This window comes from Hemitrygon akajei, chromosome 10 (assembly GCF_048418815.1).
Source record: "Hemitrygon akajei chromosome 10, sHemAka1.3, whole genome shotgun sequence".
Taxonomy (NCBI): Eukaryota; Metazoa; Chordata; class Chondrichthyes; order Myliobatiformes; family Dasyatidae; genus Hemitrygon; species Hemitrygon akajei.
The window spans coordinates 72,875,074-72,890,800 of NC_133133.1; the positions used below are offsets into that span (position 1 = coordinate 72,875,074).

The 15,727-nt window shown below is 41.5% G+C and overlaps 1 protein-coding gene across 1 annotated transcript in view; it reads right to left on the reverse strand.

Annotated features, from left to right (window-relative positions):
- LOC140734467 (succinate--CoA ligase [ADP-forming] subunit beta, mitochondrial-like) overlaps positions 1-15,727 on the reverse strand; it is an 89,767-nt gene that overhangs the window by 34,452 nt on the left and 39,588 nt on the right. The window contains exon 5 of the mRNA XM_073058454.1: positions 10,622-10,750. Within this exon, the coding sequence (XP_072914555.1) occupies positions 10,622-10,750 (129 nt within the window). The remainder of the gene's footprint in view (positions 1-10,621; positions 10,751-15,727) is intronic.

Sequence of the window (15,727 nt, forward strand, 5' to 3'; positions counted from 1 at the left end):
ATTTATCCAGGCCAGATCTATCACTCACATCCAAATGTAAGTGGCTCTTTTCTAGTTGGAGTGTACTGCATTCTTTTCCACTGCTATTTTGAACTTTATATAGGTTGATCACTGTTCCCTGGATGCTCACCACTGACATTTCCTCCATTTGACCTGACCTATTTCCCACAACCAAGACCTACTGATCAAGAGCATTCTCGTGAATACACTTAAGAAGCAACTTCCTTTTCTGGCCCTTTATTGCTATCAAAGTCCATATTTGGGGAATAGAAATCTCCCATTATCATTATGTATTTTGCACACTGTGCAATTTTCCTGAAAATCCATTCCTCAACATCTTTTACACTAGATGGTGGCCAATAATAAAATGTTATCACACCTCTACTGTACCTTAATTTTACAGAAACAGAAATATTCTGTCATTCAAAGATATCTTCTCTGTCTTGCACTGAAATATTGTCTATAATCAATATTCATTTCTTTCCTTCTCAATATCCCCGGAATACCTTGTATGTGGGAATATTTTAGAACCTATTCCTGCCTTTTTTTTGAAAACCAGGTCTTTGTTGTTGCCATGATCCATAATTCTATTTGGTTAACTGTATGTGCACCTGACCAACCAATACATTTCTCCCTTTATCTACATGCACGATAAACCTTTAAAACTTTGCACTCTCTGAGACTCTAATTCAAGGACGGTATAAGTAGTGCCATGATAAGGTGCTGCTGGCTCTTGCTGACACACTACAGCGAGAGAGATGCAAGAAGAGGACGGCTGGCACAGATTTGAGGAAGACCATCACCTTCATCAAAGAGGGAGCAAGGCCTTTCGTAACCAAACAACCAAAGCCAAATCTGCTGCTAACGGCCAGGTCCTGGGAGATGAGGGTCGATGTGGGAAGGAGGCTGCAGTTCCCAAAGGTGGTGCACACAAACCTCCGCCCAGACATTGTATTGTGGTCAACTGAAGACCGGAAAATAACTCTGGTTGAGCTGACGGTGTTGTGGGAGGAGGGATGGGAAGAGGCCCACGAGAGAAAGGCCTTGAAGTACCAGCCCTTAGTGCAGGAGTGCAAAGACAAGGGATGGCAGGCATGGTTGTTCCCTGTGGAGATCGGCTGCAGAGGTTTCCCAGCCAAATCAGCATGGCGGTTGTTGTCAGCTCTGGGTCTGGACGAAAGGATCAAAAAATAAGCAGCTCGTAGGATGGGGAAGAGGCAGAACGAGCCTCGTGTTGGATTTGGAGTAGGTGAGAGGAGGGAAGCTGGAAGCCAGGAGCAGATGGGCAGTGATTTGGCCACCACTGCCGGCCCACCAGCTGGACAGTATTGTGGTTAAGGGTCGAAACACTCTGTGAAGGTTGGGAACCACGGGATGACATCTGCTCCTGGCTGAAGGCTATGGTTACCTCATAAGGTATCTGGAGAATGCACCCTAACAGGTGTATGTAACAAGCAAATAAATTCTATTTCATGTTCATGATATTTATCATCTCCCAATATCATTACCCAGAACTAACACAGTTTTAAATAGGAAAGCTTCAATTTGACTACTAAGTCAGATTGTGATCCAAGTTTCTAATCTTTTGACATTGGAACTATTTTATAAATTAAATCAAGCGCAGCCTTCTCAAATACCCAGATCTAATTAGAAATCCGCAATTTTTTTCTGATTCCTATATAATTTTCCTACATAAATTTCAGAACATCATTTTTGACTTTTCTGTTAATCTAATTTAGCTGTATACTGAATTGACTGCAAGGAGGTTAAACAAATGGATAAAGGAATTACTTTACTTGAATAAATGAGCTTTATACATTGTTGTTGATTCATCTATTGGAAACATGTTAATCAACAATTTGGTTATTTGCAAAATAGTACTATGTTGAAAATCTCGAGAATGGAAGGGGTTGTTTCAGTTACATGATAATTGTCTGCTAATGTGTGCTTATCTTGATCATATGCTAAAAAACTAAATAGTGAACTAGCTGGATTTTGCAAGATCTACCTTTGTGGTGCCTTTCATACCTGCAACAAGAATAACACCAAACCTCTATATAAAAATAATACCATTTATCACAAATGCACAATTTTGTCATACTCCTAGCAAACCATTCACCGTCTTACTTTTGATGTCAAGACTGAACTGCATATACTATATTTTGGTTGTATTTGCTGCTTATTTACAAAGTATATCAGTTAACTGTTCTGTCCATAACTTTATAGAAGTCCTAAAACAGGAGAACATTACCTGAACTATTCAAGTTCTTTAATAGCACCCATCAGTAGACAGCAATTAAATCATCAGAATTATGCACCACCCCCCTCAAAACCCACACTAATCTTCACACCCATGTGTAACTGTTTTGTCCACACCAGTTTTTCAAACTCTACACTGTAATTAGTAAAGGAACTGGTACTAAACAAAATGCTTCAGCCTGTCTCACCTGATCTGAGTCTAAATAGAAGACCTGTCAGGCATTAGGGAAATAATATTTAAGCCAACATAGTGGCAGTAAACAAAAGTCAAATAAAACTGCAGATACTGGATAACAAATAAATGCTCAGCAAGTCAGACAGCAACTGTTAAAAAAGAAACAGCTGACATTTCAGGCCCAGGACCCTCATCAGAACTAAGAGAAAAACAAGTTAACTTCCAGTCACTAAGAAAGTGAGGGGAGGGTGGATAGAAGAAAAGAGGATATTTCTGACAGAATGAGACAAAATGAGCAAATGTAGCAACAGGAGTAGTAGTTAGGATACTCTTCCACTTTGTGGTTTGTGTTGCTAATTGCCCAGCAGGTCACACTACCTAAGACAGAAAAAGAAAAACTGAGCTAAGTTGATGTTAGGCACAAGTGACCAGGTCTGATACATTAATGATTTGAATGATAATGTAGTTGGCACAATTAAAAATCTGCAGAAGACACCAAAATTGGAGGTATAGTGGACAGTGCAAGTTATTTAAGATTACATATTGATCTAGATCAATTGGGAAAATAGGCTGCGTCGCCTTTTGGAGAGTTCAGCCAGGGAAGGAATTCACAGTAAATGACAGGGCTGTAGAACAGAGACCTAGGGTTACAAATGCATAGTTCCCTGGAAGTAGTGACACAGGTAAACAAGGTGATGAAAAAGTCATTTGGCATGCTTGCCCTGAGGGCAAGAGTTGGGACACGATGTTGTAGAAAACATCGTTGAGATGATGCCTGGCATACTGTGTGCAGTTATGGTCACCAAACTAAAGGAAGGATGTCCTTAAACAGAAAAGGCTCCAGAAAAGATTTGAAAGAACTGGGGGGGGGGGGGGGGGGGCAACATTTTTCACTGGAGTGTAGGAAATCTGAGGTATTACATTACAGATATATAAAAGGGGCAGAAATAAGGTGAATGGTTAGTCTTTTTCCCAGGGTAGCAGAGACTGAAATTAGGTGAGTGTATGAGATGAGCTGCCAAAGGAAGTGGTACAGCAGATAAAATTACAATGTTTAAGACATTTAGGCAAATTCAAGATTCAAGATTGTTTAATGTCATTTCCTGTACAGAAGTGTAAGGAGAACGAAATAATTGTTATCCGGATCCAATGCAGCAGAAAACAAAAACACAGAAGATAAAGAACAAAATAAATATAAATACTCAAGACAGTTTATAGAGCATCGAAAACCTACAGCACAATACAGGCCCTTTGGCCCACAAAGCTGTGTCAAACATGTCCTTACCTTAGAAATTACCTAGGGTTACCCATCACCCTCTATTTTTCTGAAATCCATGTACCTATCCAGGAGACCCTATCATATCTGCCTCCACCACCATTGCTGGCAGCCCATTCCACACACTCACCACTATCTGTGTAAAAAAACTTACCCCTGACAGCTCCTCTGTACCTACTTCCAAGCACCTTAAAACTGTGCCCTCTCATGCTAGCCATTTCAGCCTTAAGAAAAAGCCTCTGACTATCCACATGATCAATGCCTGGTCATCATCTTATATAGCTCTATCAGGTCAGCTCTCATCCTCCATCGCTCCAAGGAGAAAAGGCTGAGTTCACTCAACCTATTCTCATAAGGCATGCTCCCCAATCCAGGCAACATCCTTGTAAATCTCCTCTACACCCTTTCTATGGCTTCCACATCTTTCCTGTAATGAGGCAAATAGAACTGAGCACAGTACTCCAAGTGGGGTCTGACCAGGGTCCTATATAGCTGCAACATTACCTCTCCGCTCCTAAACTCAATCCCACGACTGGTGAAGGCCAATGCACCCTATGCTTTCTTATATATATAGATTGATTGTATGCTCATTAAGTGACACACACTGTACATAAGGTGACTGATGGGAAATAATAACGTAGTTAGTTGGTGGAGGAGTTGATCAGCATTACTCCTTGAGAATAATAACTGTCTTTGAGCCTGATGGTCCTGATGTGGATGCTACGTAACCTCCTCCAGGAGGGGAGTGAGCAGGGAGCGAGTCCATGAGCAGGGTGTGTGGGATCGTTCATGATTTTAGTGCCCTCTTCTGACATCTAGTGTAGTGGTCAGCAAATCACTATTACAGAATTCAATTCCAGCACCGTTCTGTAGGCTTCGGAATGTCCTCTTTGTGGAGTATGTTTTCCCTGGGTGCTCCAGTTTCCTTCCACAGCCCAAATATGTACTGGGTAGGTTAAATGGTCATTGTAAAAGGTAGTGTTAATCGGGGTTGTGGGGCTGCTGTGACTGAGTGGGTTGAAGGGCTGGAAGTGCCTACTTCGCACTATATTGCTAAATATGTGTCTTCGGTGACATGGAGACTGGTTCCAGTAACGTGTTGAGTAGTTTTGACTACCCGTTACAGAGCCTTCCTATCACCGCAGTGCAATTTTCATACTAAGCAGTGATGCAGTTTGTTACGATTCTTTCTACTGTACATTTGTAGACTGACCCAAGTATAAATGTTCCAGCATCTGCACGTTTTCTTGTTTGTGTCTGGATGTGCACAGTTCAGCTCTCTTCCACCTCCTCAGAAAGTAGAGGCATTGATGAGCTTTCTTGACAGTGTAGGGTGTGTTCCTGGACCAGAAGAGGTTTTGTGATCTGCACCACCAGGGGTTTGAAACATTTTGCAGTTTCCACTGCTGTGCCGCTGATGTAAAGAGGGCTGTGCGTAATGCGAGTTCTCCTTAAGTCGATAACCACCTTCATTGTCTTGTTGACATTAAGGAAGAGGCTATTTGTCTGACAGCAGGCCTTGAGCTCTTCCACCTCCTCTCTGCAGGCTGTCTCATCGTTGTTGGTGATGAGCCCCACCATTTTCATGTCATCAGCAAGTTTGACAATGTGATTGATCGGGTGTATGGCTGTACAGTCAGATGTGCGAGCAGAGTGTACAACAATGGGCTTAGCAATGGGTTGAGGATGATGGGTAAGGAGGAGTAGGCGTGACTCCTGACTATCTGAGGTTTGTTTGTTAGGAGGTCCAACACCTGGTTGCATAGTGGTGCATTTGCCACTATGCAACCATTATTTCCCACCCCCCCCCCCCCCACTCCTTTACAATTCCCCATTCCTATTTCTCTCTCACACCTCATCTTACCTGTCCTCCTCTCTCTGGTATCCTCCTCTTTCCCTTTCTTTCATGGTCTTCAATCCTTTATCACATTCCCTCTTCTCTCACCCTTTATCTCTTTCACCAAACAACTTCCCAGCTCTTTACTTCACTCCTTCCCCTCTTCCATTTTCACCTATCACCTGCCACCTGTACTTCTTCCTTCCTTCCCCCCACCTTCTCATTCTCCCTTCCTTTCTGGTCCTGATAAAGAGTCTTGGCCTGAAACATCAAATGTTTACTGTTTTACATAGATGCTGGCTGAACTGCTGAGTTCCTCCAGCATTTTGTGTGTATTGCTTTGGATTTCCAGCATCTGCAGATTTTCTCGTGTTTGCGAATTCTATCATATTATGATCACTGTCTCCAAAGGATTCCCCTTTACCTTAAGCTCCCTAGTCAAATCCAGTTCATTACACACACCCAATCCACAATAGCTGATCCCCTAGTGCACTCAACGACAAGCTGCTCTTTAAAACCATCTTGCAGGTATTCTATAAATTCCTTCTCTGGATCCAGCACCAATCTGATTCTCCCAGTATATCACCATATTGAAATCCACCATAACTATCATAACACTGCCCTTTTGACATGCCTTTTCTATCTCCCATTGTAATTTGTAGCCCACATCCTGTCTACTGTTCGGAGGCCTGTATACATCCATCAGAGTCCTTTTACCTTGCAGTTTCTTAATCCTAACCATAGAGAATCCACATCTTCCGATCCTATGTCACCTTTTTCTAAGGATTTGATTTCATTTTTTTATCAACAGTGCCATTCCTCTCCCTCTGCCTATCCTTTCATTACAACGTGTATCCTTGGATGTTAAGCTCCCAACTATAAACTTCTTTTGGCCATGATTCACTAAAGCCCAGAACATCATACATGCCAATCTCTAACTGTGCTACAAGATCATCAACCTTATTCCAGACACTGTGTCTACTCCTTCTGTAGAGCCCTCCTTGAACATCTGCCAGTTGGTCCGTACAAACCAGTCCTGTAGCATAAAGATTGCCTCAGTAGGCCATCCAGTGATGGTCCTCTTGACTGGTTTCTCCATTTTCAGCAGTGGATTAACATTATGGAGATGTGCTCAGAGGCCAGGATGATGGTATGGGATGGCTTTGCAGGTACCACGTCTGTATAAACATGGTCCAGTCTATTTGTTCCCCTAATGGCCATGGTGATGCTTTGGTGGAATTTGGGTAAAACGTCCTGGAGGTTAACATGATTGAAGTCTCCTGCAATTATAAAGAGACCATCTGGATGTTTGTTTTGTAGAGAGTTGATGATACTGTGAAGCTCACCCAGTGTGTCCTTGGTGACTGCGTTTGGAAGGATGTGACAAATACAACAGTAAACTCACTGAGCAGGTAATGTGGCTGGCTTTTAATTGTAAGTTGCTCAATACTAGTAACAACGGATAAGCTTGTGCACCAACCTTTGTTAATGTACACACAGATTCTTCTTCTTTTGGATCTCCCGTACAGGGAATTCCTGTCTGTGCTGAAATGAGTCATCTTGACAAGTCGAAACGCCTAGTCAGGTATGTTGTTGTTTAACCACATTTTGATGAAAAGCAGATTATTGGCCGAGTGGATATTGGCCGGAAAATGTGCGGGTACCGCTGATCTTATCAGGTTAGCTCTCAGTTTACTAGTGCCCCAGCTCTCTTGCCATGTTTCTGCTTCCTCTTGCACAGCCTGCACCTGCCGCTTCCTCCGCTGAGCTGCTTAGACCGGCCACTGTCACCAGACCTGGCGTCTCTAGAATCTGTGGTCTATTGAGCATCGCTATTAACTCTGCTGCTGGCGGATTAAAAGTAAGTTTGCTTAAGAGCTCAGTGATGCTGCATTCGCTGACCTTTGGTCGACTGATATTCCTGGCTAAAATCTTTGAAATGCTATCTAAAACTTTAAAGCTAGCACCATCATTGGGAACTAGAGTCCCTGTGTGTCACCATGAACACAAGTGATTCTATAGATGATGGAAATCTTGAGCAACACACACAAAATGCTGGAAAAACTTAGGAGGCCAGGCAGAAAATGTGGAGGGAATAAACAGTTGACAATTCGGGATGAAACCTTCAATCAGGAGAAGGACAGAGTGACAGGGATATTGGTAGAACGTGGAACTTAGTCAGCATGTACAAATTGGGCCGAAGGGCCTTTTGCTGAGTTGTACAACTCTATGACAGAACCAGAAAGAGCAAGTTTTCTGAAGTTGGAGAATTCATTTCAAATCTGGAAGGCTCAGATAGAAGAATATGGCAAATGGAAGCTAGGGTCACTTGAAGATCAAATGCAGATATGCTGCAAAGTGATCACGTAATATGTGCTTGGTTTCTTCAATATGGAGGAAACATCTCATTGTAAACACTGAGTGGATGAAGTGCTGTTTCACCTGAGTAAGCTATTTGCTTCCCTAGATTCAGGGAAGGGAAGAGTGAAAGGACAGGTATATCATCTGTAGTTCCATAGCAAAGGAAGAGGTAGGTGGGAATGGAAGAACTAATCATGGAGTTATGAAGTGAAGAAGCCCTTTGAAATGGGTAGGTTACCTTGCATCTCTTAGAAGGGTGTGAAGAAATACTTTGCAAATACTGAGACAATATATCAAATTTATTTTACCACACAGTGTTAGTTAAACATCCATTACATGAATTATTTACATCAACACAACTAGATAAATTTCTAGTAGTTGGGAGTCTAGGCAAATTATAGATTTAACATTGGTAGGCAATTAACATAGAAGGATTTCCATTAACTCTTTATCCATTTTACTTAAAATAGAAGAAACAAAACAAGAGAATCAGAAATAGAAAATAATGTAAATACTTAAGTCAAGCTCATCTTTGGAGAGAGAAACAAGGGTTTCTGTCCAAAGAAGCTGCCTGATTTGCTGAGTATTTGCAGCAGTTTTTGTTTTCAACCTCTCACTGCTACGGGCGGAAGTTCTCACTTGTTTCAAAATGGCAACAATTACACCAGTGCCAAAGAAGAATAATGTGGGCTGCCTTAATGACTGTTGCCTGGTAGCACTCACATCGACAGTGATGAAATGCTTTGCGAGGTTGGTTATGACCAGACTGAACTCCTGCCTCAAAAAGGACCTGGACACATTGCATTTTGCCTATTGCCACAATAGTTCAATGGCTCTCCACAGGGCTTTAGACTACCTGAACAACACAAACACCTTCATCTGGTTGCTGTTCATTGACTATAGCTCAGCATTTAATACCATTATTCCCATAACCCTGATTGAGAAGTTGCAGAACCTGGGCCTCTGTACTTCCCTCTGCAATTAGATCCTCGACTTCCTAATCGCAAGACCACAATCTGTGTGGATCGGTGATAACATGTCCTCCTCACTGATAATCAACACTGGCGCATGTCAGGGCTGTGTGCTTCGCCCACTGCTCTACTCTCTACATACACATGACTGTGTGGCTAGGCATAGCTCAAATTCCATCTATAAATTTGCTGATGATACAACCATTGTTGGTAGGATCTCAGGTGGTGACAAGAGGGTGTACAGGAGTGAGATATGCCAACGAGTGGAGTGGTGTCGCAGTAACAACCTGGCACTCAACGTCAGTAAGACGAAAGAGCTGACTGTGGACTTCGGGAAGGGTAAGACAAAGGAACACATACCAATCCTTAGGGGGGTCAGAAGTAGAGAGAGTGAGCAGATTCAAGTTCCTGGATGTCAAGATCTCTGAGGATCTAACCTGGTCCCAACATATTGATGTAGTTATAAAGAATGCAAGACAGCAGCTATATTTTATTAGGAGTTTGAAGAGATTTGGCATGTCAACAAATGCACTCAAAAACTTCTATAGTTGTACCATGGAGAGCATTCTGACAGGCTGCATCACTGTCTGGTATGGAGGGGCTACTGCACAGGACCGAAAGAAGCTGCAGAGGGTTGTAAATCTAGTCAGCTCCATTGTGGGTACTAGCCTACAAAGTACCCAGGACATCTTCAGGGAGCAGTGTCTCAGAAAGGCAGCATCCATTATTAAGGACCTCCAGCACCCAGGTCATGCCCTTTTCTCACTGTTACCATCAGGTAGGAGGTACGGAAGCCTGAAGGCACACACTCAGTGATTCAGGAACAGTTTCTTCCCCTCTGCCATCTGATTCCTAAATGGACATTGAATCTTTGGACACTACCTCACTTTTTTTTAATATACAGTATTTCTGTTTTTGCATATTTTTCAAATCTATTCAATATATGTAATTGACTTACTTGTTTATTTATTATTATTTTTATGTTATTTATTATTATTAGTGCTTTTTTTTCTCTGCTAGGTTATATATTGCATTGAACTACTGCTGCTAAGTTAACAAATTTCATGTCACATGCTGGTGATAATAAACCTGATTCTGATTTTCTTTCAACTGCCATTTGCATTTTTGCTCTTCAATGAACTTGAATAGACATTTTTTAATCTAAAATAGCACCCCTTAAGTTTTTTTCTATAATATAAAGTTACATAATTAAGGTGCTATAGGAAATGGGCTGTAATGAACTGGACAAGATTGTTTCATTTCTGCAGATCTGAGGTTAAACAAAGCCTTAATAAATCTTGCAGCCAGGAAGCTCTTCACCTTACGTGAAAGGAGTGTGAGAAGATCAATGTTATAAAACATCACTCCAACCACAATAGACAATGACATTAAGAGGCCTAACCTGCTGAGTATCTTCAGCATTTTGTGTGTGTTGCACAAGGTCAAATGATTACTTTGGCAACAAATGCCTAAATATCCTGCTGGATTCCAAAATATATTCTGGCATCACAGCTGCATCTAAAGTACAGATTCATCACTGCTCCTGATTGTTAGGCTTCATTCTCAGTGGTTCATTCTCTGAAGATTGATTAAAGTGAAAGCTGCACAGTCAGCAACCAAAGCCATGTGTTCACTGTAAAATAAAATTAGTCACGTGGCATTCTCTGGAATCAAAATCATACAAAGCTATGCCAAGAATGCTTTCTACAATTTCTCTTTGTTAAATAGTGAATTAACAATACCTTGGCAGCCTGCTCTCCTTTGATGCCCTCCATAATATCCACTGGTTCTTTGATAATTGCATCTGGTGTCTCAGCTGCCACATCTTCAATGTTCACCCCTCCGTGACTGCTACCAATGAGAACTGGCCCCTTCAAGCAAAAACACGTAGAAATTGTTTTAAAGTTCCCATGAACTCTACTACTGCTTCCTCTTTTCATGCATTATACCAGATGAGACCACGCCATTTCAACTGAAAATGTTTTTAGTTCAGAGTATGGGAAAAGGAGGTGGGGGGGGGGGGGACATCTTTTGCCAATCTTATTAAAGGAGCACATACCTAGAGTAATATTTACAGGTTTCCTGATGATACAAAGCTAGGTGGCATTGTGGGCTGTGAGAAAAATGCAAGGGTATTGGGGAATATAAGTGGGTTAATACACACTTGCTTCTGGTCAAGATGCAGTTCCCATCGGAGTCATAACTCAGACTTAGTTGTTTTATAGGTTCATAGAGGTGGTTCAGAGGACAGCACAAGGAGCTAGGGGTTAGATCAGGGTTTAGGGAAAGTGAGGTAAAGCAGAATCAGGGCAGGAGCCAGTGATCAACTCCAAGTTAGAATGCACCATAGTCAAAGGTCAACAATCCCTGTGGGCAGATGCCGGGTCAGCGGGCTCTGAGGACAAAGCCCACAATCCCCATGGTCAATGACGGAGGTTGGTGAGCCCCATGGATGAGGCTGATAAATCCTGAGGTCAGAGGTCCGTGTGAGTCTGGAATTTGAGGCCCAGAATTCAAAAGTCTGATCAGCAAAACCTGGGTTGATACTGGACAGCAAAGCACAAAATCTGAAGTCCAAAGTCGGCAAGCCCGAAGGTAAAAATTCCTGAGTTGGAATGCCTGGAAGTCAGAGGCCCAGTCTGCAAGTGTGGCACAGGGGTGGTCTGTCCCGAGGTTGGAGGCCTGTGTGAGTGGAAGGAGGGAGGAAAGGGGCTTGTACTGCTGTTGTTTTGTTTCTAAAGGGAAAGGTTCTTAGGAAACTGAAAGGTCTGGAGGAAGGTAAGTCCCCTGGACCAGATGATACACACCCCAGAGTTTTGAAAGGACTGGTTTACAAGATTACGGACGCATTAGTAATGATCTTTCAAGAATCACTAGATATTGGAACAGTTCCGGATGACTGGTATATTGTAAATATTACTCCACTCTTCAAGAAGGGAGAGAGGCAGAAGAAAGGAAACTATAGACTAGTTAGTTTGAACTCAGTGGTTGGGAAGATGTTGGAGCCAATTCTTAAGGATGTGGTTTCAGGCCACTTGGAGGCACAAGATAAAATAGTTCATAGTCAGCATGGATTCCTCAAGGGAATATCTTACCTGACAAATCTGTTGGAATTCTTTGAAGAAATAACAAGCAGGATAGACAAAGGACAAATAGTTGATGCTGCGTATTTGGATTTTCAGGCCTTTGACAAGGTGCCACATGAGGCTGCTTAACAAGCTACAAGCCCATAGTATTACACAAAAGATTCCAGCTGATTGACAGGAAGCAAAGAATGGGAATAAAGGGAGCCTTTTCTGCTGGTGACTAGTGGTGTTCCACAGGGGTCTGTGTTGGGACCAATTCTTTTTTAAGTTATATGTCAATGATTTGGATGATGGAATTGATGGCTCTGTTGCAAAGTTTGCAGACAATATGAAGACAGGTGAGGGGTAGTTAGTTTTGAGGAAGTAGAGAGACTACAGAAGGATTCTTGGTAGTGTGGAGGAGCAGAGGGATCTGGGGGTACATGTCCACAGATCCCTGAAAGTTGCCTCACAGTTAGATAGGGTAGTTAAGAAAGCTTATGGGGTGTTAACTTTCATAAGTCGAAGGATAGAGTTTGAGTCGCGAGGTAATGATGCAGCTCCATAAAACTCTGGTTAGGCCACACTTGGAGTACTGTGTCCAGTTCTGGTCGCCTCACTATAGAAAGGATGTGGAAGCTTTGGAAAGGATACAGAGGAGATTTACCAGGATGCTGCCTAATTTAGAGAGTATGCATTATGATCAGAGATTAAGGGAGCTAGGGCTTTACTTTTTGGAGAGGAGGATGAGAGGAGACATGATAGAGGTATACAAGATATTAAGAGCAATAGATAGAGAGGACAGCCAGCGCCTCTTCCCCAGGGCACCACTGCTCAATATAAGAGGACATGGCTTTAAGGTAAAGGGTGGGAAGTTCAAGGGGGATATTAGAGGAAGGCTTTTTACTCAAAGCGTAGTTGGTGCGTGGAATGCACTGCCTGAGTCAGTGGTGGAGGCAGATACACCAGTGAAATTTAAGAGACTACTAGACAGGTATATGGAAAGACTTAAGGTGGGGGTTATATGGGAGGCAGGGTTTAAAGGTTGGCACAACATTGTGGGCCGAAGGGCCTGTAATGTGCTGTACTATTCTATGTTCTAGAACTCACTGCCAGTGAACATGTATGTATGTTATGTAAGCAATTAGGAAGGCAAATACTACACTGGCCTTCACATCAAGAAGAAACACAGTAGTAAAAACATATTATCATGCTCACATAGATCAATTGTAGAGCGTACACATGGAATATTGCTTGCATTTCTGATTCCCCGAATCATGGTAGACAGAGAGTAAAGAGTTACCAGATTAATTCCTGGAATTTGGTGGGAGGCAACTGGAATTTGTCTTGTGAAGAGAGATTAATCAGACAGGGCCTACACTCTCCAGCACTTAGAAAAACAAAAAGGGGATCTCATTCAGATACATCAAATTCTTTAAGAGCTTGACAGGCTCGATGTGGAAATGTTGTTTTCCCTGGCTGACCAATATAAAGAGGTCAACTATTCATGACTGAGATGAAAAGAAATTTCTTCACCTAGAGGTAGTGAATATTCTGAACACTCTACCCAAGATGGTTGTGGAGACTCAGTTAAGGCCAACATTCAAAACAAGTACAGCTAGATTTTGTTTTGGCTCTAAAAAAAACCATGTGATATGTGCAGAGAAGTGATGCTCAGAAGAAGATCAATGATGGCCTTATGAAACAATAGAATAAATGGACCTCTCCTCCTACTTCTGCTGTTATGTTCACCATACCCCCTAACCGCTCCTCTAAAAGCAAACAGGATCACCTTTAGCTTCCCCATTGGCTTAGCTGATAAGGCACCAGTAGGTCGGTACTAAGCCTAATATGCCAGAAGATTGGAATTTTGGTTCAACAATTTATTCTGAAGAATCATAGGAATAGCTGGTTTATAAACAGAGGCAATGTGTAGTCAGGAAAGGCTGATGATAGGGCAAAATTGCAGTCAACAGAATGAACTGCAACATAAAAATCAAACAAAATCAAGAAAGGTGAATACAGAACTGAATGTGTGCAGAATGCGGGATAATGCAGATGAACTTGCAGCGCAGTTGCAGATTGTCAGGTATGATGTTGTGGGCATCACTAAGTCATGGCTGAAAGAATATTTTAGCTGTAATGTCCAAGGATACACATTATATTGAAGGACAGGCAGGAAGGCCGTTGCTCTGTTGTTAAAAAAAAATCAAATAATTAGAAAGAGGTGACATAGAGTCAGAAGGTATTTAATCATTATGGATAGAGCTAAGGAACTTCAAAGGGGAAAAGACCCTGATAGGAGTTGTATACAGACCCCCAAACAATAGTAAGGATATGGCCTACAAATTACAATGGGACATTGAAAATGCATGCCAAAAGGGCAATGTTACAATAGTCATGGGGGATTTCAAAATCCAGAAAGATTGGGAAAATCAGTTTGATTCTGGATTACAGGAGGAGGAATTTCTAGAGAGCCAACGAGATGGCTTCTTAGAGCAGCTCGTGGTTGAGCCCACTAGAATTGATTAGAGATCATAAGGTAAAAGAACCCTTAGGTGCAAGTGATTATAATATGAACAAATTCACCAAGAAATTTGAGAAGAAGCTAAAGCCAGATACATCAGAATTACAGTGGAGTAAAGGGAATTACAAAGGCATGAGCGAGGAGTTGGCCAGGACTGATTGGAAAAGAACACTAGCAGGGATGACAGTAGGGCAGCAATGGCTGGAATTTCCGGAAACAATTTGGAAGGCACAAGATATGTACATCCCAAAGTGGAAGAAGTATTCTAAATGAAAGATGAATCAACTGTGGCTAACAAGAGAAGTCAAAGCCAACTGATATAATGGGAATGTGAGTTGAGGTGGTATGCAACCGGTTAGTTTGGATGGGCATTTTGTACAGGTGCTTTTTAACCCTTTCTCTTACATGAGCAAAGATGAAAAACTGTGAACCTTCCATCCTCTCATTAAACTGCCAATCTGGAAGTATGTTAAACCAAATCCTGTGTTACATCTCTAACAACATGAGCATTTTCACTTCCTATTTCTCCTCTAATTTCTACAATCTTTCTTTGTAAAATCTGATACAAAGGAGTCAATTAATATTATGCCATTCCTTTAACCAGTGTTAAAACATTTCTGTTTACTTCCAAATCAGCTCAATCATATCCCAATGAGTTAACTTATTCTGTATACAAACCTTGATTTTTGCCGCATACTGTACATAACCTGGGAGACTTCTTCACTCTCTTACAATACTTCTTTTTGCCCTTATATACTTTTATATTAGTTATAACTGTCAAATTAAATAGATTTAAGCCTCATTTTAACCTAAATTTCTTCACATAAAATTTCATTAATCGTTACACATTCTGCAGAAATCCATGATTTCATTTTAAGACTCTCTCCAATTAATTTAAGTTAGACAGTCTTAAAAAAAGAGATAATATCCGCTTTCAAATTAATTTGGTTATCTTGGATTGAGCAAAAATTTCAGCTTAGTGGTGCATACAGGTACTCGATGGGTATGCAGTCAGTGGCTAAAGGACCTATCAACCTATTTACAGTCTGTATGGCAATACAACAAGTTAACAACAACTTGCCATGGTTGTCAAAAAATTCTAAGATGCAAGTTTAGTTCCAATGCAGGATTAGTCAACTTCAATCAATATGGCGATTGGAAAATTACAGCTTGAATCTTTCTCAAAGGATATGGAAAAGACAAGAATTACAATAATTCTATTCATGATCCAAATGCTGCAAAGCTTACTTGAGCCA